We start from the raw sequence: 23837 nt of genomic DNA on the forward strand, positions 1-23837 counted from the left end.
TCTCTAAGTGTGTTTGACTCTTTGCAACACCATACACTGTAGCCGGGCAGGCTCCTCTGTCCATGAGATTTCCCAGGCCAGAATACTGGAGTGGGTTGTCATTTCCTTCTCCAGGGGATCTTCCCGACCAGGGATCCAACTCACGTCTCGTGCATTGGCAGGTGGGTTCCTCACCACTGTGTCGCCAGGGAAGCGTCTGGGGAGAAGAGGATGCTGTGTTTATTTCCTTTATAGATGAGAGCAAATGCTTCAAAGAGCGCAAAGTGTGGCAGGTGCCTACCCGTCCCCTGCCCCAGCCCTGCAGTGGGGGCTTCCTTAGGTGAGCGAGCGTACTGTTGCACACCGAGCTTTCAGTGAGGGATCTACGGGAACCAGTAGAAAGTGGGCAGGGCTGGGGGGTCAGCCTCTCCCGCTCTCAGCTCAGGTCTCATAACTGGTTCCCCGCCTCTTTTCCTTTCTTCTCTTCTCTTTCTCCTCCAGGAATTTTCCATCAGCTGGAGAGCAAGGACACCTGTCGTCACGCTGATGGGTGAAGCCCCACTCCTGCTCTTGGCTGTGGCTGCATCTGGGGGCCTGTGTTCATGCAGCAAGAGCTGGAGAGCTACCCTGACAGGGCCGCCCTCTCCTCCTCCCCGCCTCCCTCCTTCCCTGCAGTCTGCACACCGACTCCTCCAGGAAAATCTCCACGGTGTTTCCTGGCTCATCTGAGATATGCAGAGATTGCAAAGAGCTACTCTTGGGAACTTTTGAATATAATTGATTCAAGAGAATTCAGTCTTAGAAGTTCTCCATGAATTGAATTAAGATGGGAAAAAGTAGCAACCCAGGAGAACATACACAGAGATAACATCACTGGAAGGTTTCTCTTTAAAAACCAATTCTTCTGACAACAACAGCCAAGTCAACAGACTCCCCCGGGGCCAGAGGCAAAGAGGTCAGGACCACGTGAGCGTGGTCCTTGTGGTCAGATGCTCGGGATGGAGACAGAGCCCAGAGGGTGGGCACCACTGATGCCCCAGCCGTGGGCGCTGCAGGAAGAGTCCTAGGGTTCCCGAGAGTCACAGGCCCACTGTCCAGGTGACTGCTCTTCTGCTTTCTGTGACAAGAGTCTTAAAGAAACAGGAGTCTGTTTCATAAATGATGGAGCTCCATAAATACAGTGCTGTGTGGAAAAAAAAAAACACAATTCTTCCAAAATTCTTTTATGGAGGGACTTCCCTGGCGCCAGACAAGGCCAACCCTGAAATGAGTTTTCTCCCAAGCATATCCTCCTTCTTTTGTTCATGAGAAACAATATAAGTTTGAACATTTTTCATGGGAAATTATCTGCAGCAAGAAAATGACCCAGAGCAGCGATTCACACTTGTTACGAGAATACCCTTATATTAGAAGACCTGTAGGAAATAACGCTATTCTCTGAAACCTGGGTCTGTCTAATATTTTAAATCAAGAGGCTCATCCTTTCCGTGGTCATAGAACAGGGATCTGCAAACCAGAGCCCGCAGACCAGATGTGGCTCGTGGTCTATGCAGCCTGTGAGCTTAGAGTATTTTCATGCCCTTAAATAGTAGGGGGAAAAGACGAGTTTGTGGTGCTTGATGTGCGTGTGTGCTGGGCCCTTGTTGCTGCACACAGGCTTTCTCTAGGTGCAGCGAGCAGGGGGCTACCAGTCACAGCAGCACGCAGATTCCTCTTTGGCCGCAGAGCGCAGGTTCTAGGCTGGGGGGCTCCAGGGCACAGGCCCAGTGGTTGCGGCACACGGGCTTTAATTGCTGAGTCAGTTACCTAGACCTTCCCGGGCCAGGGATTGACCCCGTGTCCCCTGCATTGGCAGGCAGATTCCCATCCACTGTACCACTTGGGAAGTCTGACCCTTGCATATTTCATAAAATTCCAATTTCTGGGTTTATAACGTTGTGTGGAAACAGAGCCATGCCTGCTTGCTTACGTAATGTCTCTGATTGTTTCTGCTGTAACACAGAGTTGAGTGGATGAGACAGAGATCATATGTGGCCCACAAAGCCGAAACTGCTCACTATTAGGCCCTTGAGTGGGAAAAGTCTGCTGACCACTGGCCCGGGCTAAGACCATGCTGAGTTGGAAAGACAGGTATGCTATTCCCACCCCTCTGATTCTAGGCTGAATAAATGTAACTGGAGGGTTTGTTTGACCGTTGAGGCCTTCTTGTTAAAGTGAAGATGAAATATTTGTAGATTTATTTTCGGATTAACTATCTAACGCTGGTGACATATGTTTTCAACCATCACATTTTTCTGTTCAAACTAATTATCATTGATATATCTTGATCAAATTAACTTACATATTACAATTAAGTGGCTTCCAAGTGGATTTGTAAAATAGAATTAAAGTTAATATCAAGCCTTAAAAGCAATGACTGTCAAAACTGATTCCACAGAGGGGCTTCCCTGGCAGGGCAGTGGTTAAGACTTCAAGACCTGTCAGTGCAGCAGGCGAGGGTTCTGTCCCTGGTCTGGAAGCTAAGATCCCACATGGTTATGGCCAAGAAAACCACAGACAAACCATAAAGCACGAACTGTAGGGTAAGAAATCCAGTAATGACTGTTAAAAAAAAAAAAAAAGGTCCACATTATTAAAAAAAAAACAGAATTTTTTAAAAAACAAAATTGATTCCACAGAGATTGAATACGTTTTGACCTATTTTTCAACATTGCTAATTTTCTTGATTTTTGCAAATCTGTAGCTAGACTTTTACTTTTACTTTGTGCTGTTCTATGAAGCAGTTTTTGCAAGGGGGACTGGTTTCACGAAAGACGTTTTTTTTCAAGGATGGGGGGTGGGCAGGGGTGCAGGATGGTTTCTGGATGGTTCATTTATTGTGCACGTGATTTCTGATCTAATGCCACTCTGGTCTCACAGGTGGTACCAGTCCGTGGCCTGGAGGTTGGGGACCCCTGCTATAAAGGGGTCTGGGAGTCTGTGAAACCACCAGGTAATTATTTACCTTTGGGTTGCTTCAATCCAACCAATTTTTAATTCGACCTCATTAGCGATCATTAAATGTTGCAATTAACAGTGTGTAGTGATTGAAAAACATCCAAAACTACAAATAATTGAATAAATTGGATTGTTTTGCAAATTCTGGTACATTTCCTCTAGGAACTGAAGTGCAAAGTCACCTAAAAACTTATTCCTCCTCAATATTTCTAGGAATTACTTGAGGTTTGGTCTCTTCTCCCTGAGTCCACTGAATGTGCCTACAAGTCTAATTTAACCTGTTGGGTAAGAGTTAAATTTCCTTTAATATCAAAAGCTCAATATTGAAGACATAAGGGTTTTTGGACTTCTGCTCATTTCAATGTTTTCTTTAAGAGGAAGAGAAACTGCTGCCCATTTCATCATGAATCCCCTACCCCTGTTCTTTCATTTTTTTGTTTCATTATTGACAACATGAAATGCTAAACCCATAGGCAGACCCTGTAAATCAGATCCTAACATGTGAAAATCTTCCTGAAAATACTGATTTCCAGTGAGCTTGTTTCTGATAGGCAGACAATATATTTTTTATAACACAATTACATAGTAGGATTAATGGCTATACTTCCATATCGAACAATTTGCTGTTCAGATTGTGTGGTATAGATGGGTAGATTTTTAATAACTGCTGCTAGGAGTCAATTGCAGAGAAACATAACAGAGGGGAAAAAATCAAAGAGGAAGATGATGAGATTTTAAATGTAATAAATGGCTGCATGTCATGAGGAAATCTAGGAAGAAAATCCATCAAATATTGAAATAAAGGCAACTCATTCCATCCTAATGAAATTTTGAGTTCCAGAATCTACTCTAATGAAATGAAAATGATAATATGAATTACCTTAATACAGGATTCCCCCCGAATCCATTACATTTAACATCAAAATATTTTACTTGAAAGAGGTATCTGAGTGATCATTGGGGTTAAATATTCATTCAAAATTTCATGGCAAATTAATTCTCTTTTTAACCCTGAAGAAGGAGTTGAGCAAAGTTCTGTCTAGAGTTATTTTTCTATGATCTCTTTGGTCAAACTAAAATGGCATAAATTGTACTTTATTGGATCTCTTACCAATTTGATCTACCAGAAATAAAATTGTTATAGTCAGTTTTTAAAATGCCTGCATGGATTTAAGTCCCCCGGAAGTCATATCCTTTAAATGGTTATAATAAAAATATGAGTCATTACCTTAGTTCTCCGTGAACTGGGTAGTCTCAGTTCTGAGAGTCAATATGGCTTAACTATACTATTTCTTCTCTTTGTTTTTGCCGTTACTTTAAGCTGATGATCTCTGAAGGTTGATCTAGAGGTGTTACTATAATTAATATTCTTATCATAGTTTTCAGTATAGAAAATACTAACTTAGGGATACTACTTTCTTTCTTAATTTTGCACACGAGTTTACAAACACTGATCTTGTGTCTCTTCAACACAATGGTCTTACAGGAATATGGATTTCCTCCATACGCACTCTTAAAAAGACTAAGTAGTCTGGCAACCATCATTGCAAGTAATCAGAGCACAAAAAGGATGTTTTTGAGAGTGTTTCCTTTGTAAACAAGCACACCAGCAAATTTTTGGAAAACTTTGTTGTCTGTAGAGTGTGATAAAGAACAAAAATCAATGATTTATTTTAGTGTCCCAGTAAATGGCAATTTGTGTGTGTGTGTATACCCAGAGGCTCAGTTGCATGTGACTTGGTGACCCCGTGGACTGTAGCCCGGCAGGCTCCTCTGTCCATGAGATTCTCCAGGCAAGAATACTGGAGTGGGCTGCCATTTCCTCCTCCAGGGGATCTTCCTGACCCAGGGATTGACCCATGTCTCCTGTGTCTCCTGCACTGGCAGGCGGATTCTTTACCAATAGGGCACCTGAGAAGGCCCTTTACTGTAAGCTAAAGCTAAACATGTCCCTCATTCAAACATCACAAGTAAATTTACAATAACCACGAAATATACATTAAAATAGAATTTCATTAAGATAACACATTGTGCATGCCCCAGGAATCAATACGGTCACCTATACACTGATATACACTCAAGCATGGCTTTACAACTGTCTCATTTATTCTCAGAAAAGCCTATTATCAGACCTGACTCCATCACTCTCTCCTTAGAACACTTTCAATGAACTTATTTAGCTTTTATGTTCTAATAAATGGGTTGCAAATAGCCCCATTCGATTTTAACATTTGACTGTGTGCTCTATAAGGGGAAATTTTAAAAGTGTGAAAAATAAACTTAGAAGTCGCATTTTTTAAAAAAACAAAAACTTTGTTTTAAAAGGATATTCCTACTGTAGAGCACAGGGGGCTCTGCTCAGTGTCATGTGGCAGCCTGGATGGAGGGGGGTTCAGGGCAGGAAGTATGTGTGTGTGCGGCTAACTGCCTTGGTTGGCCACATGAAGCTATCACAGCGTTGTTAATCGGCTATATTCCAATACAAAGTAAAACGTTTAGTTTAAAAAATTAGGGCTTCCCTGGTGGTTGAGACGGTAAAGAATCCACGTGCAGTGCAGGAGACCTGGGTTTGATCCCTGCATCAGGAAGAACCCCTGGAAAAGGCATGGCGACCCGCTTCAGTATTGTTGCCTGGAGAATCCCATGGACAGGGGAGCCTGGTGGACTACATCCATGGGGTCTTGAAGAGTTGGACATGACTAAGCGACTGATGTGTGCACACACACACACACACACACACACAAGAGAGAAGAAAGAAACAAAAGGATATCAAAGAATATATCCCAAATGAAGGCAGCAACAAAGCTATGATGATTTCTCCCTGCCCCTCCCCCCAAAAACTGGCTATGGAAAGGAAGGTGGGTGGATGGGAAGGAAGCCTATAGCAGCCACAGGACTTCACAGGCGGTGCTAGAGGTAAAGAATCTGCCTCTCAATGAGACACAAGAAACGTGGGTTCGATCTCTGGGAGGGGAAAATCCCCTGGAGGAGGGAAAGACAACCCACTGCAGTGTTCTGGCCTGGGAAATCCCATGGACAGGTGGGTGTGGTCAGATGTTCTTCTTGAGCCAAAATGGTGATCTAGCGCTAATTTCTAAATGCTGGAGTCCATGTGTCAATAGCTGATCAGCTCCGTTTTCTCTGTTATTGAATCATGTAAGTGTATATGCGCGTGGCCAGTCACTCAGATGTGTCCAACTCTCTGCTATGCCATGGACTATAGCCCACTAGGCGCCTCTGTCCATGGGCTTCTCCAGGCAAAGATATTGGAGTGGGCTGCCATTTCCTTCTCCACCGAATCTTCCTGACCCAGGGATCAAACTCTCATCTCTTGCATCTCCTGCAACGGCAGGCACACTCTTTACCACTCTCATGCACCCCTCCAAAAAGAAAGCACATGAATTTGGAAAGCTGGACTTTTATATGGATAAATTCTTAGGAACTCAGCTTGATGATAAATGTTCTAGATGAAGAAATATACAATCAGACTGGCTGGTGTTACTCTGAATATATGATCACTAACCTTAGAAGAACTGTACAAAAAAGATCTTCATGACCCAGATAATCACAATGGTGTGATCACTCATCTAGAGCCAGACATCCTGGAATGTGAAGTCAAGTGGGCCTTAGGAAGCATCCCTATGAACAAAGCTAGTGGAGGTGATGGAATTCCAGTGGAGCTGTTTCAAATCCTGAAAGATGATGCTGTGAAAGTGCTGCACTCAACATGACAGCAAATTTGGAAAACTCAGCAGTGGCCACAGGACTGGAAAAGGTCAGTTTTCATTCTAATCCCAAAGAAAGGCAATGTCAAAGAATGCTCAAACTACCGCACAATTGCACTCATCTCACACGCTAGTAAAGTAATGCTCAAAATTCTCCAAGCCAGGCTTCAGCGGTACGTGAACTGTGAACTTCCAGATATTCAAGCTGGTTTTAGAAAGGGCAGAGGAACCAAAGATCAAATTGCCAACATCCACTGGATCATGGGAAAAGGAAGAGATTTCCAGAAAAACATCTATTTCTGCTTTATTGACTATATCAAAGCTTTTGACTGTGTGGATCACAATAAACTGTGGAACATTCTGAAAGAGATGGGAATACCAGACCACCTGACCAGCCTCTTGAGAAACCTATATGCAGGTCAGGAAGCAATAGTTAGAACTGGACATGGAACAACAGACTGGTTCCAAATAGGAAAAGGAGGACATCAAGGTTGTATATTGTCACCCTGCTTATTTAACTTATATGGAGAGTACATCATGAGAAACACTGGGCTGGAAGAAGCACAAGCTGGAATCAAGATTGGCAGGAGAAATATCAATGAAAACAGATATGCAGATGACACCAGCCTTATGGCAGAAAGTGAAGAGGAACTAAAAAGCCTCTTGATGAGAGTGAAAGAGGAGAGTGAAAAAGTTGGCTTAAAGCTCAACATTCAGAAATCGAAGATAATGGCATCCGGTCCCATCACTTCAAGGGAATAAACAGGGAAACAGTGGAAACAGTGTCAGACTTTATTTTGGGGGGCTCCAAAATCACTGCAGATGGTGATTGCAGCCATGAAATTAAAAGACGCTTACTCCTTGGAAGGAAAGTTATGACCAACCTAGACAGCATATTGAAAAGCAGAGATATTACTTTGCCAACAAAGGTCCGTCTAGTCAAGGCTATGGTTTTTCCTGTGGTCATGTATGGATGTGAGAGTTGGACTGTGAAGAAGGCTGAGCACCAAAGAATTGATGCATTTGAACTGTGGTGTTGGAGAAGACTCTTGAGAGTCCCATGGACTGCAAGGAGATCCAACCAGTCCATTCTAAAGGAGATCAGTCTTGGGTGTTCTTTGGAAGGACTGATGCTGAGGCTGAAGCTCCAGTACTTTGGCCACCTCACGTGAAGAGTTGACTCATTGGAAAAGATTCTGGTGCTGGGAGGAATTGAGGGCAGGAGGAGAAGGGGACAATAGAGGATGAGATGGCTGGATGGCATCACCGACTCAATGGATTTGAGTTTGAGTGAACTCTGGGAGTTGGTGATGGACAGGGAGGCCTGGCGTGCTGCGATTCATGGGGTCACAAAGAGTCGGACACGACTGAGCGACTGAACTGAACTGAACTGAACCTTAGAAGGGACTTTGGGGCCACTCTCAATCCTATTCTATTTTCCTAGTCCATTCACACCGGTGGTGTATGAGATGAGGATTTTCTCAATTCAGCTAGTTCAGTTGTGCAGTCCTGTCTGACTCTTTACCACCCCATTGACTGCCATAAAACAGGCTTCCCTGTCCATCACCAGCTCCCGGAGTTTATTCAAACTCAGGCCCATTGAGTCAGTGATGCCATCCAACCATCTCATCCTCTGTTGTCCCCTTCTCCTCCTGCCCTCAATCTTTCCCAGCACCAGGGTTTTTTCAAAAGAGTCAGCTCTTCGCATCAGGTGGCCAGAGTATTGATTTTTGATCTCCACTCAAATCTCTAATAACTTTCCCTTTCATCTGATCTTCTGGCTTGCCATCACCCTGGAAAATAAAGGGAAACAGAGAAGAGGATGTCTTTGCCATCAGCCGCTCCCTCTGGCCGAGCATGAAGCCCGCCCCGCCCCTGGACCTGGATTCGTGGCCTCCCAGCCTGTGCCTCTGGTTCCCGAGCCGCCCGCCCTCCACCTGTAGTCTAGCTGCCACTCCCTTCCCATCTAGTCAAGGACTCCAATTCTTTAATTATCTCCTCTCTCTCCTACATCATCTGTTTTTTCCTCTCTACAAGATCCTTCCCATCTGCTCGTAAACATGCTCAACGACCTCCCGCAAACAAAAGGAAGAAAGACACAGCGGAAAGCTTGCCTTGACCCTGCCTTTCCCTCCAGCATTGACTCTCCCCCTGACCTTCTCCCCTTTCCATCAAGATTTTTCCAGTGCGGTCCTTCATCTCTCACCCCTTGTTCTCTGCTGAACCTCCTCGAGTCAGGTGTTGACTCCAGGCAGGTGCTCAAGTCCGGGGGCGACTCTGTCCTCTCACCCCTGGGGTCTAAGCCGCATCCACAGCCAGCCTCTTATCGCTTCCTTTTCTCTGCTTGGCTCTTCAGTCACCACTCTTCTCCGTCTTTTCTGAGACCTCTTGGACGGCTCTTTCTCATGCCCCTTGAATGGGTGTCCGCTGTGTCTCTGGCTCCCAATATTTCAGCGTCCCTGGCTCTGGGACCCTGTTCCCCACCCTCTATCCAGCCTTTGGGAGAGCTCTTGCAAGCCTGAACCTCTCCCTACAGATCCACGCAGAGGCATCTGGGTGTATGCCCTCAGCTCTGACCTTCTCCCCCAACTCCAGACTCATGGATACACAACCTCCTACCGACTGTTCCCCCCTGAGAATCAGAGAGCTATCTGGAACGCAAAACTGAGCTCTTCATTCTTGCTGCTACCCCCAGGTTCTCAACCTTGTTTCTGCTCTAGCGTTTTTGCACTGGTTTGGAATTCTATTTCCCCAGGGATCCACTGGGATTGTTTTCTCTATTCTAGGCTTCTGAGAAAACATTGCTTCAACTGAGATGCCTTCCCCAATGGCCCTACCTAAAATGACATCCCCCAGTCTTTGCAGGAATACACACCTTTATTTTTTTGCATGGCCCTTAACTATGCCTGACCTTAAATTGTTTCTTTATTTCCTGTTTCTCCCACTAGGTAGTTCTTCCAAAAGAGCAAGATTATTTTTCTGGTTAGTTGCCTTCACAGTGTCTGTGAATGACCAGACACAAGATAAACACTCAATGTGGGAAGCCATGAATTAATGACTTTCAGAAAAATCAGGTACTGTGACTGAAAACTCTTATCTCACTGGCTGCAATAATTCTAGACCTGGAAAGTAGACAGATAGGTAGACGGATCGATCACTAGACAGAACTGATAGATGGATGGACAGATAGCTACGTGGATGATTGATTGATGATAGAGAGAGAGAGATGGGACAGAGAGATGGATGGATAGACAGTTTTAAACTTCTATGAGGTGCATCTGTAATTCGTGGTGTCTTTACACTCCTGAATGAGGCAGCATTGCAGTGTCTTTCAATGGCAGCGATTTGAATACGGAGAAGAGATGCCTCATTCAGAGTATGAGCATAGAGGCGCCTCCAAGGTCCGACCAGCGTCCCTGTGTGCTACTGTCTGAGTGCCTTTGCATGGAACCCACCACTTAGTTGTCCCTACACCTGGACGAGGCGAGAACTCTCATGGCCCTTCCACAGATAAAGAAACTGTGTCTGAGCCTGAGCACCGTCTGCCTTTGTGCCTGCTGTTTCCACACCCACAGGGGCAGCCCGTCCTCAGGGTACGCGAGGGGACGTGGGGTCCACGGAGGTGGAGGGCGGCCCGTGCTCTGCTCTGTGATGTGAGGAGCTTGAGCGTCGGTCGGTTTTGGCAGCCGGGGGGTCCTGGGAGCAGGTCCCCTGGGAGGCTGAGGGGTGGCTGAAGTTGGCCAGCGGGCGCCCTGCTAGTGACCCAGCGAGCCGGGCTTCGATGCCAGACCCGCCCCCCTTCTAGGTCTCAGGTATGTGAATTAGAGAGTGAGACAAGAGATGCCCAGGAAGGCCGGGAGGAGAGACCCAGACGACGAGAGATGGAGACAGAGAAGTTCACAGACGCGGGGAGGAGGAGGCGGGCCGAGGGAGGGATGGAGGGGCTGGGAGCCCTCGCGAGCAGGGCGGCGCGCCTGCTCCACTCCGTTCCGCATCTGCGGATGCTCTGAGAGTCCGCTCCGCTCTCTCACTCTCCACACACACGCTGTTTACGGTGAGAGGATGGCTGGAGCTCCACTTTGTTCTGCTCCCTTCGTCCCTGATAAAACACTACATGCTTAAAGCAAGCGCTAACAACGAGGAACCGTGGCCAGTCCACACCCGAACTGAGGACAAGATGCATCGCTTAGTCGCTGTGTGAGAAGGCAGTAACTATTTCTCACATCCGGATGCGGCCTCACATGGAATTCAGAAAACGGAAAAATCCTTTAAATCAATATCACAACTTTTTGAAATGCATAAAAAGTTGAGATGAGATATCTATTTACACAGCAAATCTCTGATTATATATATATATATATATATATATGTATGTATGTATAAAAGCAAATCTGTACTCATGTTACTAAAACCAAGTTTCTTAAAAACGTTTCCAGGTATACTAATACAGTATTGGTCATTGATCCCTAAATGGCTGGCTACTGTCTCATGCTATAAATAGAGTGCTAAATTATTTGTTAGATTCTCCATGGAGATGACCCAGACTTCCAGGTCTGTATTCGTAAATTGAGAATGACATCTAAATGAACCCTGATTTCATCTAGTTTGTAAAATCCATGCCTAGATAGCAGAGGGAAAACCTGGCCCGGGGAACTCATCCTTAGACCACTGTTAAATTTGTTCCTTTTACGCCTGTGCGATGCTTGACTTGAGCGATGCCCATGAGATTTTGTTTCTAGGCTTCACTGGCAACGTGCTTCCCAAGCTACGCTTCCAAATGTCATCCCTTAGCCGTGGGGGGAAATAAACGCGCAACGGATTTACTTCACGGGAAAAAGCATGGGTCCTCTTGTCACCACAAGGTGGCGCAGTGGGGACCAAAAACCCTCAGCCTCCTGGTAGAGCGGCAATTACTGGAGGCTGTGACATAATTGCTATTATTAACGCCGCAGTTATCATTATCATTACTATGTGCCTCAAGACCAACACATGGCCCTAGCCTCTGGTGAAACGAGAAGGAGCTTTTGTTTCTGTTTTTAACCTTCTTCCCTCTGCCTGCCACAATCGGATATTTTGCTTTCTTCCAATCCCCAACCCTAGGAGTCCCCAGTTTGCACAAGTAGGTATGCAGACCCTTTGTTGACTGAGACAGCTGGGTTTCCCTGGCAGCTCAGCGGTAAAGACTCCGCCTGCCAATTCAGGGGACCCGGATTCGGTCCCTGATTTGGGAAGATCGTAGATGCCACGGAGCAACCAAGCTTGCGCGCCGTAAGTACTGAGCCTGTGCTCTTGAGGCCGGGAGCCAAACTACTGAGCCCACGTGCCATAAGTACTGAAGCCTGAGAGCCCCAGAGCCCGTGCTCTGCAACAAGAGGGGCCACCGCAGCGAGAAGCCCACCACCACAACTAGAGAGGAGCCCCCTCTCATCACAGCTAGAGGAAAGCCCGTGGAGCAACTAAGACCCAGCACGGCCAAAAATAAACAAATAAATAAAATTTAAAACAAAGAAGAAGTAACTTTAAAAAAAAACAAAGCCTGGCAGCCTGGATAGTAGCAAGTTACATTTCTGGAGACGGATAAACCATGCCTTATGCTGTTTGATGAATCTAATGCAGCTCTCAAGGGTTTAGTCTTTCATGCCTACTCTGATGTTTATTTATAATGTAAGAATGAAAAAGCCATTTTGGAAACTTTGGTTTACAGTTGGGGTCCAGATTTGCTCTTCATAAACTGCTATCTCTCTGGGTTCCACGCCAGATGGAATGCTGGAAAGAAACTCCAAAACACTGCAATGTGCTGTCCGTTGATTTTATAATTGGAACTGAGATTAGACCATCTCTCCTCAGAGCTCAGGGACCAGAAGACGACTGGGGTCTGGGAATCTAGGCGGGGCAATCATAGGCAGCTATGTACTCATTGGGAGCATATTGAAAAAAGCAGCCACTTTTTCCCACATGGAAATGAAACTCAGGCTATCCAGGTGCAGTTGCCCAAGTCATTCACTGCACAAGTCACCGGTCTGCAGATGCGCCTCTGAATAATAACACAAAGGGCCGACAGCATCCTTGGGGAACGTTGCCCCCAGCTTCCATCAATCAAGCATTTAGCATCTCAAAACTTAGTAGCATATTTGATGCCCTTTGTCAGTTATAAATTCAGGCTGCCCTCATCAGAATCACAGTGCTCTATTTTAGTGACTACGTTTTTTATGCCACTACTCACTTCCGGCCTTTGTAATTGCAAAAGCAATATTTCATTTTTTTATGAATTCAGATGTGTCATTTTAAATGCCTGAACTTTTGCCATTTCAAGTAAGTCCAGTTTTAAAAAGTACAGTAATGTGAGATCCGCAAACTAAGTTCAACAGATATTACTATTGCTAACGAGTTATTGATTATCATGAAGAATATTCAATTACATCATAGTTAGCTAGTCATTAAGGAAAGATTTGAAAAGAAGCAGAAAATAACATGAATGAGGAATTTTTCTCAATTTTTAAACTGAGATAGTTCAGCAATTATAAAATAGAAATAATTGTAGTCAAATACACACATCAATGAAAAAAGCATAAAAACCCCCAAGAAACAAACAAACAAAAAATCAAGGGTAAAAGTAGAGTGAGGGGACAATCATCATGTCTTGTGGCTTCAAAGAATGATGAAAAAATATAAAGCAAACTTCAAACGAGAAATGTCTGGAAACAGTGAACCAGGGAGGTTGAGTAATCTCCCTAAATTGCACAGCTTTGTTAGTGGCAGTGATGGGACTAAAACCAATTACTGTGGGGAGCTGGAAGAGAACACATTCAGAAAGTTGACCTCAGCCATCAACCTACACGTCACAATGAAAGCATGAATATTTAGGGAAAAAATTATTTTGTGATCCTTACTAAAACAGTATAATCTCACAGCCAACAATGCTTTCACTTTCAAGTGCCTTTGAAACATGCTCCTGTGAGGGAGGTATGTGGAGAAAAACAGAATATCCGTTGACCGAGCAACTCCTATAAGCCACAGAGTTGTGTGCATGTGTGTGTCTTTGAACACACATGCACACACACACACACACACATGTGAAGAGGTTATCAGGGTATGTGTGTGTGAGGATCCTGATAAATTGTTCACAGCTACCCCACAAGGTCAGTAGCATCATATCTATTTATACTCACGGAGAAAGGGAGGCTCAGCGACAAAGAGGGAGTTACCCAAGTTCACAGAGGCGGCACGGGGTACACCTGGACTCTGAGCCCACGTCCATCTGATTGAAAGTCCATGATCCCCCACACAGGCTGTCACAGCTTAGAGAAGAACACCTGCCTGGCCCCTCAAGTGTGGTTGCCAGTCCCCTGGGGGCTCTGCACATTCCCGGCGCCCACCAGCCCATCACAGACCAAGTTTCTCCAAGTTCAATTCACGGAGGCTTATCTGGGTTATAATAGTTCACTTTCAGACCTGGGGGCTTCCCTGGTGGCTCAGATGGTGAAGCATCAGCCTACAATGCAGGAGACCCAGGTTGGATCCCTGGGTCGGGAAGATCCCCTGGAGGAGGAATGGCAACCCACTCCAGTCTTCTTGCCTGGAGAACCCCACGGATACAGGAACCTGGTGGGCTATAGTGCATGGGGTCACAAAGAGTTGGACGTGACTTACAACAACATCAACATTTAACAGAGATAGCAAAAGGATTGCTTCTCCGGTTGAATGATTACAGAAGGAAATGTCTCAGCCTCCAGCAGCATCAGGACCAACCATCGCCTCTGAGGATTGTGGAGGGCACTGGTCCTCGGTATTTGCGGGTTTTTTTCGGCTGTGCTTCCATGGTTTCATCTCTATAAGAGAACTTGACTTTTCCTCCTACGTAAGATGGATACTGACTCGATAAGCTGAGGTCCCTCTAGTATTTTAGAAGCCCTTGAGTCTGGAATCGGCAGTGGCTGGCAGAGGCTCCCCTCTTGCCTTAGCCCTGCCCCGTGGCCAGCCTGCCTTCCCAGGCAAGCTGGTATCAGATGCAATCAACGGGCAGCACAGTGCGCAGTGAATAACTGATCTCCAACATGTGCTTCTAATTCAAATAAAGAGCCTTGAACCACAGTGTGCAGCACACGTGACTCAAGTATTTTACGTGGAAATTGGAAGCTTTCTGATCAGTCTCTGTAAAGACGTTTTTGCAGGGTCTGAACCTCTGGGGACTGTTTCTGTTTCAAGTTCAAGTTACTTAGCTCGTGATTAAGAAGCTTTTATAGGCCCCAGCGGTAAATGAGAGAACAGAGGAAAAAGCATTCTTTGGCTGCGTAATTTAGCAAGACTTAATCTATCTGTTTGGGTTTTCATCCACCGGGCTTGCTGAAAACTTTAAATGATTAACCTGTCTCTCTGTGGCCGGCAAACTCTCCAGAGCTTCCATCAAGAGCTTGACAGCAGAGATCACCCAGCTCGGGTTACCTTAATTATTGAGAAGCCTCTCAATCTCAGTCCAGCGGCTTTTTCTTGGGATAACAGACAGACTCTAGATCCACTGTTCTTTTACTTTGCAGTATTTAGCAAATGAAGTGGATCAGTGAGACCAAACAGCAAGCGTTTATTTAACTTTAAATGTTCCCTGGTAGGTGCTCAGCAACTCAGAGTCTATTGAAACTTTGAAATATTCAGCCATGTTGACTTAAGTCTCCCGACTTGGCACAAAAGATCCCAGACCGCAAGCCTGGATATCCCCGGAGGAAAGGAACCGGGGCGACCTGATGGAGCAAGACGTTGTTTGCCCCCAGCCAGATCTCATGACCCAACCACACCGCCCTCAGAGGACTGCATGAAGTTGCTTTAGTAAACTAATAGCCGTGAAAAAGGAGCCTGCGAATTCTCTCCGACATGGGGTTTCTCTTACTGCAGAAAAGCTCCCGAAGCGATGCAGGGATGCAGGCAAACGATGGTGTCCGAGCTGCAGGAAGATGTCGTCTCTTTGGGAGAGCGTCCCTGGAGGCCGCCGGGCTTGCACTCTGCCCACACTTGGATCTGAACTGCGTCCCAGTTACTAACTTTTATTTTTAAAGCTCTGCCCTCCCCGGAGGCCTTCACAGAGAATTTGCCAAGCGCCTCCCTGCAGCCTCGGCTGTCGGGCTGTGTGATTCCTCCCTGCCTTCTGTGTGTAGGACCCAAGGGTTTGCATCCCGTTCCCTTAAAAGTGAAAGTAAAAGGACAGAAAGAGGTTGGTCACAGCCAGTGTAGGATTGGGGCAGGGTTTTGTGATTTAGCCGGCTTCCCTGGTGGCTCAGATGGTAAAGAATCTGCCTGCAATGCAAGACATCTGGGTTCAATCCCTGGGTCGGGAAGATCCCCTGGAAGAGGAAATGGCAACCCACTCCAGTATTTTTGCCTGGAGAATCCCACGGACAGAGGAGCCTGGCAGGCTACAGTCCATGGGGTTGTAAAGAGTCGGACAGGACTGAACAGCTAATACCGTGTGATTTAGAGTGCCCCAGGTGTAGAGGTGGGGATTCCAAAAGTCCACAGGTGAAGCTTCCTTTTAAAAAAGTTCTGGGGACTCCTGGGCATACATCCAGAGAAAAACATGATCCAAAAAGGTACACATACCCCAGTGTTCAATGCAGCGCTGTACAACACGGAAGAAACCTAAATATCCATTGACAGACGAATGGATAAATAAGACGTCGTACAGACAATCGCTCAGCCACTGGAAAGAATGAAATAATGCCATTTTCAGCAACATGGATGGACCTAGAGATCATCCTACTGCGTGAAGTCAGATGGAGAAGAAGTGTCATCTGACACCCCTTATGTGCAGAATCTAGAAATGATACAAATGAGCTGACTTAGAAAACAGGAGCAGACTCGGAGACTTAGAGAAGGAGCTTATGGTTGCTGGGGATAAAGGATAGTTAGGGAGTTTGGGATGGACATGGACACGCTGCTCTGTTTAAAATGCAGAACCAACAGGGACCAGCTGTCCAGCACAGGGAACTCTGCTCAGTGTTATGTGGCAGCCTGGATGGGAGGGGAGCTTGGGGGAGAAGGGCTATACGTGTATGCATGGCTGAGTCCCTTCACTGTCCACCTGAAACTATCGCTATTGTTAATTGGCTATGCCCTAATCAAAATTAAAAGTTTAAAACAAACAAAAAAAAGCCCAGGTGTTTATATACATGTCTTGCAGAACATTTGAAACAGAAGAATCAGTGCTTATAATAGATGGAACTAGTAGAATATTTTAAACTGAACAGAATGAGTGCCTGATCATTTAAATAAGAGTGGTCCAGAGAATCCGCTTGACACATATCCTGGCCAACTCTGAAGAAACGAAATAAAATATTTAAAACCAGGGTCTGGGTTTCTTGGTATATATACTTAGAGTTCATGTAGATGAATTTATGCAGTCTGACCTTGCCAGGAGCTCTTTTTTAAATTAAATTTGTATTGGTGTACCATTGCTTTACAAAGCCGTGTTAGTTTCTACTGCACAGCAAAATGAATCAACTATACCCATATCTACACACACACATATGTCTATATCCATATATCCCGTCCCTTTTGGACCGCTTTCCTGTTCGGGTCACTGCAGAGCAGTAAGGGGAGCTTCCTACGCTATACAGAGGTTCTCGTTCGTTTTTGCCGAGGATTCTTAAACACGGCCTTGGGGGAGTTTTGCTTTTCTGCCCAAGCTGCACAGCACTTGCCAGCCTGGGTCTCCATAGATTTCAACAGCCCTAGTGAGGGCCCCATTCAAACGCAGAACCTAATCTGCAGGAGGGGCAGAAGGGGAGGAAGGGCAGCCCACCAGAGCCAGGCTCACTCTCCCATCGAGGTCACTTAGTCCTCGGTGTCTCCGGGGCATCCCAGGCCCAGAACAATCCTTCTGTATTTGTTTAACAATCATAGTGGCGTTTCCTCAACCCTTCCAGAAAATCTGTGGTTTCCACAAAGACCCACTCCATCAAAGGTCATCTCCAAGTTCAAGTTGGATGTAACTTGTACATCCGATTTATTTTTCCTTCCGAGCCTTTGCTTCCTGGAGAATTCCCTCTCATGTGAGTTGCTCAGTCATGTCCAACTCTTTGCGACCCCATAAACTGTAACCCGCCAGGCTCCTGTGTCTATGGAATGCTCCAGGCAAGAACACTAGAGTCGGTTGCCATTTCCTTCTCCGGGACATCTTCCTGACCTGGGATGGAACCCAGGTATCCTGCATTGCAGGCAGACTCTTCACCATCTGCGTCACCAGGGAAGCCCGTCCCTCTAGATCTGTGGCTTACTCTGAGTTGCATAGTCATTCAGTCACTCAGCTGTACCCGACTTTTTGTGACCCCATGGACTGCAGCACACCAGGCTTCCCTATCCTTCACTATCTCCCGGAGCTTGCTCAAACTCATGTCCATCAGGTCAGTGATGCCATCTAACCATCTCATCCTCTGTCGCCCCCTCCTCCTCCTGCCTCCAATCTTTCCCAGCACTAGGGTCTTTTCGAATGAGTTGACTCTTTAAATCAGGTGACCAAAGTGTTGGAGCTTCAGCTTCAGCGTCTGTCTTTCCAGCGAATATTAAAGGTTGATTTCCTTTAAAATTACTCTCAGAAATTGCATTTATTGTCATCTCTACACAAGTCCGGAGGTGTGCTATCTAGGCTCACACACTTTCCTACTTGGCCAGTTTCCCTTGTAAGGAATATCCCTGATCCTCATGCTCAGGAGACGGCTACAGGAGCGCCAGCTACCACGACTGAGGTCCGGGTGAGGAGGATGAATGCACGAGGGAGACAGGGCACTTGACAGCTAAGACAGACACAGGCAAAAAGCTATCTGTGTTTTTTTTAAGATTTTCTTTTGATGTGGACCATTTTTAAGTTTTTAGTGAATTTGTGACAATAGTGCATCTTTTTTAAGTTTATTTATTTCTTTTTTTGGCCTTGACTCTCCCTGACCAGGGATTGAACCTGCAGAACCCTGTGCTGGAAGGCAAAGTCCTGACCACTGGATGGCCAGGGAAGTCCCAGTGAGCTTTCTCAAAGGTCACAATCAGAGAGTCCTGCTGACCTCTCAGGAACCAGAACTACGTCACAGAAGCACGCCCTCCATCCCACCCTCGACTGCAAGAGAGACTGGGAAACGCAGTTGGAATTTTGTTTTAACCTAGGCACTTGGTTATCCCAGTTAGGAATTTGTCAGTCAAGAAGTAGTCAAGAATGAGATATTTGATGATGTAGAAATTGAAAATACCCACGCCACTGTTTTTGTGTGGGGATTAAGCGCATCTGCAGAAAGCACCTAGTCGGCGGTACAGGAAAGAGCTTTTCTTTCTCTCCTCCTGTGTTCCCTCCTCCCAGGCTGAGATGCATACGACAGCAGAGCCTTGATGCCACGATCTATTTTCTGTCTAATTAGGTCTACTGAATAATGTCATTTTTTTTAGGGGAAGAGGCATGCCAGAAAAAAGAAAATTCTCATCATTGACAGAGTGTTTCAAACTAGAAATGCTATTTTGAAGACTGATTTCTTTCATGCTTACAGGAGCACTTAACCATTCATTTGAATAGAGCTGTTCTGCAAGCTGTTAGAAACCCATAAAAATGGTTTCTAATTCTGCACACATCCTAATTCGAAGGAACAGGAATCTCATGTTTGGTGCCTTGTCCCAGTGCTGACCACATCCACAGAGTTCCCACCAGCCTAGGCACACACTTTTTACACAATTTTAAGATCTTTATCATAAAGTAACTTATTGGGGCTTTATGATAAAGATCGTAAACTTTAAGATCTTTATGATAAAGTAACTCATTCGGGCTACAGGAGAAGGCAATGGCAACCCACTCTAGTACTCTTGCCTGGAAAATCCCATGGACGGAGGAGCCAGGTAGGCTGCAGTCCACGGGGTAGCACAGAGTCAGACATGACTGAAGCGACTTAGCAGCAGTAGCAGCAACTCATTGGGGCATTAAAGTGTGTTATCAATCTAAACAGAAAATGAGAGATATGTATTACACAGGATGCTGGTCATATTAATACATCTAATCTGGGTAAGAGGATTTGCTGGACAGAATGTATTTATTGGACATCCATGCAAAATCAGGACAGGCAGCATCCGGAAAGTAAAGTGAACGGAACTAGCCTGGTGTGAAGCAAGCTATAAAGGGGGAGAGGGGCAAGTCTGCTCATTGTTTTGGAGGTGGTTTTCTACTTGGTAGATGGCAGTACTCTAATTTGGCTGAGTAATTGCCACTCTGAAATCCAACTCGATAGGGCATGTGCAATTTAAAAAATGGATTTTGCATTTCTGAAGCAAGATGAGAAAAATAAATTGCATGATTTTGCTCTCTGACATCAAGCTCCAGGACAATTTTGCAACCTGTGACCTTCAGAGAGCTTTTATCCATACAACAGCAGGAATAAAAGATTTGCATGCATGCATTTATAAAATGACTTTATTGCTCATAGGCAAAAGAAAGAAGGAGGAAAAGGAGAGAAGGAAGGGAGGGAGGAAAAGAAAACAAAAGAAAAATAGCTTATGTACCCATATATTTTACTTCCATTGGTAATCTGGTACTCTGATTCAGTAAAATTTACTTATGTGCTTTAATTTAAAGAGAGGGGGGAGTTTTCCAGAAAAAAGCAAAAACTATGTGTATACATATTTATATTTATATAAAATAAACAAAAAGAGAACTGTGGCATATATTTAATGTCAGCTTAGCAACAATGGAAAAAAATCACACAGATAATTCTGAAGGTAGCTGATAATTCTTCAGTTGATAAAGCTTAGAGTGACTCTTCATTCCTAGGTGATCAGGTTTGTGTTTAAAGTAATCATGATCAACATCTCTTAACATGGAAATAGAGTGTACACATTTATCTCCTGCCCTACAATTTAAGCAATTCCGAAGCACTTAGCTGATCTGCTTCAAAATGTGCATTCAAAATTAAGGTGATTCACCTTAATTATATTTCACAAAATCCTTCATTTAAATGACGGTTCCAAGTTCCAAGGAGGGTCTCTTAAAATCCAGAGTTTAAGTTGTTTCTGCTTTCTAAAGTGACCGAGATAGAAAATACACATAATTGCTCGTAGGCAAAAATAAAGACTTATCTCCTCACAGTCTCTCCACCTCCTAACGCCCCACCCAACTGCCCAAAAAATAGACATAAAAAAGGCCCTATCCCATGTGTAACCAGAGCTCCAGTCTTTCAAGACATGCTTTCTCTCGGAGAGTCTGAGACTGTTTATGGCTCTCCAACGCTTCACCCCACCTCTGCGCTCCCAGTCTGTCCTCCTGTCCTCAGAGAAGGTGGGTGCAGGTGGGTGGAAGAAGCCCCCTCGTCACCGACCTGACAAGACTCGTGGTTGCCTTACTTCTGCTGTTCCACATAGAGCCACTCCTTAGAGTCAATCACCCAGGGCGTTTGCGAGAGAAATCTCTCTCTGAAAAGTAATGCCAACGTTTCTTCTGCCTTACGGATGAGATAAATAGTAACTGCTAGCCCTCTTTGATCATTCCCTGGCAAGTGGCACATAGGCCCGTCAGAATTTGGTGATAGGTTACTTCTTATAGACACATTCTCTGCCAGCTGATACCAAGACCCTGGGAGGGGTAAACACGATGACTCAAACGGGTCGGGTGAGTTCACAGTGAAACAGCTCAACGCCACAAGTTTCTGAAGGCTCTCCTTGCACATCTTGATTATAAGACATAAGGTTTTTATAGGCAGCTCATTACACTATCAATTTGGATATGTTTAACATTTTATGGTCCGTGCTATTTTCCTTTCTACTCTCTATTATTATTTGTCCTTGTAGCCTATCTTTGTTCCTTATTACTGAAATAGTATACTTCCAACTGATAATACAAGTGTATGGAATAATTAAAAGAGATGAAATTTAAATTAATCAATTAGGCTTCTTGGTAGCCTCCCTAAATACAATAGTTGCTAGCCAAAAAAAAAAAATTAAACAATTGTATATAATGTAATGTTTAGATATCTTTTATCAAGCTTAACCTGCTCTATTCATCTTTCATCACCATCAAAGATAGGTGTCACATTCTTCAAAAGCTCTGTTTATATATAACTACTTGCCTTACGGTGATTGGCTAGAGAGAAAGAAACGCTGGGTGGTAGGTAGCCGTCACAGTTAAGATTCAGGACTACATTTGGGATTCCACGGAAATCCTATTTAAAGTCAGCAGGGCCTTCTGGTACGGGGCTTCCTTACATTCCTCGGGGGCAGAGGGGGTGGTCTCCTCTGGGTTTTCCGAGCTGCTGACAATGGCCACGGCGCTGAACGACCTTCTTCTGACCTTGGCGTCGGGCGGGGCAGATGCTCGCACGGGCGGGGCCTTCTCCACGCCGTGGAGCTGCTGGTCTTTCCAGTCGAGCTGCTTGGCGCTGCAGAAGGGGGCGTAGACCTCCGCGCTGCCCTCGAACTGCAGGCAGTTCACTTTGTAGTACTTCCGCTTCACTTCCAGGACGTCGTGAAACCTGTGGCCCCAGAGGATTTCCCGGGGGACGTACGAGCTCCGGGACTGGTGGGACGTCCCGGTGGAGTCCCCGGTGTAGATGAACGTCACCAGGATCTCAAAGTTGTCCCTGGCCACGGCCTTCCGGTCGAGCGCGTAGAGGGGGCTGTCGCGGTCGATCTCGTGCACGACGGTCACGGGGGTGACGAGGATGATCTGGTCGTTGAGCAGCCGCAGGTCCTTGAAGAGCATGGTCACGCGCCCCTCGCCGTCCTCCGCGTAGCGCAGCAGCTGCGCGCGGACCGTGCCCTCCACCACGTGGTTGGGGCGGAAGTCCCCGATGCGCCACGTGAGGCAGAGCCTGCCGTCGCGCATGCCCACCAGCGCGAAGGAGCTGAACCGGATGGTCTGCGCCCGCTTCCGGGCCGTGGCCATCTTGGCCAGGGCCGCGCCGATGATGAAGGTGTTGATGACGCAGCTCAGGACGGACTGCAGGATGACCGCGAGCACGGCCAGCGGGCACTCCTCGGTGACGCAGCGGTAGCCGTAGCCGATGGTGGTCTGGGTCTCCAGGGAGAAGAGGAACGCCGCGGTGAAGGAGCGGACGTTGTCCACGCAGGGCGCGGCGTCCGGGCCGCCGTCCTGCAGGTCGCCGTGCTGGAAGGCTATGAGCCAGAAGACCAGGCCGAAGGTCAGCCAGGAGAGGACGTAGGACAGCGAGAAGATCACGAACATGTGGCGCCACTTGGTGTCCACGAGCGTGGTGAAGATGTCCGCCACGTAGCTGCCCCACTCCCCGGAAATGTGCCTGAAGTACACGTTGCAGCTGCCGTCCTTGTGCAGCAGGCGCCTCCTCGCTCCGCGCTTCTCGGCCAGAAGGTGCTCCGGGGCGTACCCCGGGCCCCTGGGGTCCACGCTGACGATGGGGTAGCTGCTGCCGTAGTAGCTCATGCTCTCCAGTGCCCTTGGGGGTGTATCCGGGCGACCGCTGGGGAAGCAAGGGTCCTAGGAGCGCGGCTATTTGCGAGCTTGGGTTTTTTCACTTCAAATCTGAAAAACAGAAAATTCCACACGCTTCTTTAGCTTTCAATTTCCGTCTTTAGAGCAATTGGCCCAATTCGAAGCAATTTGATGCCGTCTGAAACAGCTCAGACTTCATCTGAACGGCAGAGACATTAAGTATCGATCACTCATTTCAGTTTAGAATCCAGCTCCGTCATTACAGGACCAAAATATGCAATTAGAGAAAATAACATTTTTATACATGCATAAGGCTTCAGCAAACACTGTGATTATCCCAAACGAGGCCTCACGGCCTCTGCTGACCCAACGTTAAAAAAAGAAGAAAAAAATTTGTCTTCATTTTGTAGACGCTTCTGGCCGGAGGACATTTAGAAAGCAAACAATCTGTAATGTAAAAAGGCAGAATAGAATTCAGGTATTTGTCCAGCCATCTTAGAGGCTTTCTGTTTAAGTCAGATGGTTTTCCTTAGAAAAAGGAGGCAATTAAGAGTTTCTATGTTCCAAAGGTTGGTGAGCAGGGAGGAGTTGGGAGACTGGGGTTGACGCATATAGGCAATTGCTATGGTGTATAAAATATTATAAAATAGATAACTGATGATCACATTGTATAGCACAGGGAACTCTGCCCAATGCACTGTAGTGACCTGAGGGGGAAGGCA

The 23837-nt window shown here is 46.0% G+C and overlaps 1 protein-coding gene and 1 long non-coding RNA gene across 5 annotated transcripts in view; one reads left to right on the plus strand and one right to left on the minus strand.

The window, feature by feature from the left end:
- The first annotated feature begins 998 nt into the window (after positions 1 to 998).
- On the plus strand, positions 999 to 2170 carry LOC138414565 (uncharacterized). Its single transcript, XR_011246890.1, has 2 exons — positions 999 to 1077; positions 1982 to 2170. It is a non-coding gene; the product is annotated as an uncharacterized lncRNA (long non-coding RNA).
- An 18196-nt stretch (positions 2171 to 20366) lies between these two features.
- Positions 20367 to 23837, minus strand: part of KCNJ16 (potassium inwardly rectifying channel subfamily J member 16) — a 68660-nt gene continuing 65189 nt past the window's right edge. For all 4 annotated transcript variants that reach the window (XM_069542232.1, XM_069542229.1, XM_069542230.1 and 1 more), the window contains one exon: positions 20367 to 23205. In XM_069542232.1, the coding sequence (XP_069398333.1) occupies positions 21844 to 23106 (1263 nt within the window). In that variant the 5' untranslated portion in view covers positions 23107 to 23205 and the 3' untranslated portion in view covers positions 20367 to 21843. The remainder of the gene's footprint in view (positions 23206 to 23837) is intronic.

Source organism: Ovis canadensis, chromosome 11, assembly GCF_042477335.2.
Source record: "Ovis canadensis isolate MfBH-ARS-UI-01 breed Bighorn chromosome 11, ARS-UI_OviCan_v2, whole genome shotgun sequence".
In the NCBI taxonomy this organism is placed as follows: Eukaryota; Metazoa; Chordata; class Mammalia; order Artiodactyla; family Bovidae; genus Ovis; species Ovis canadensis.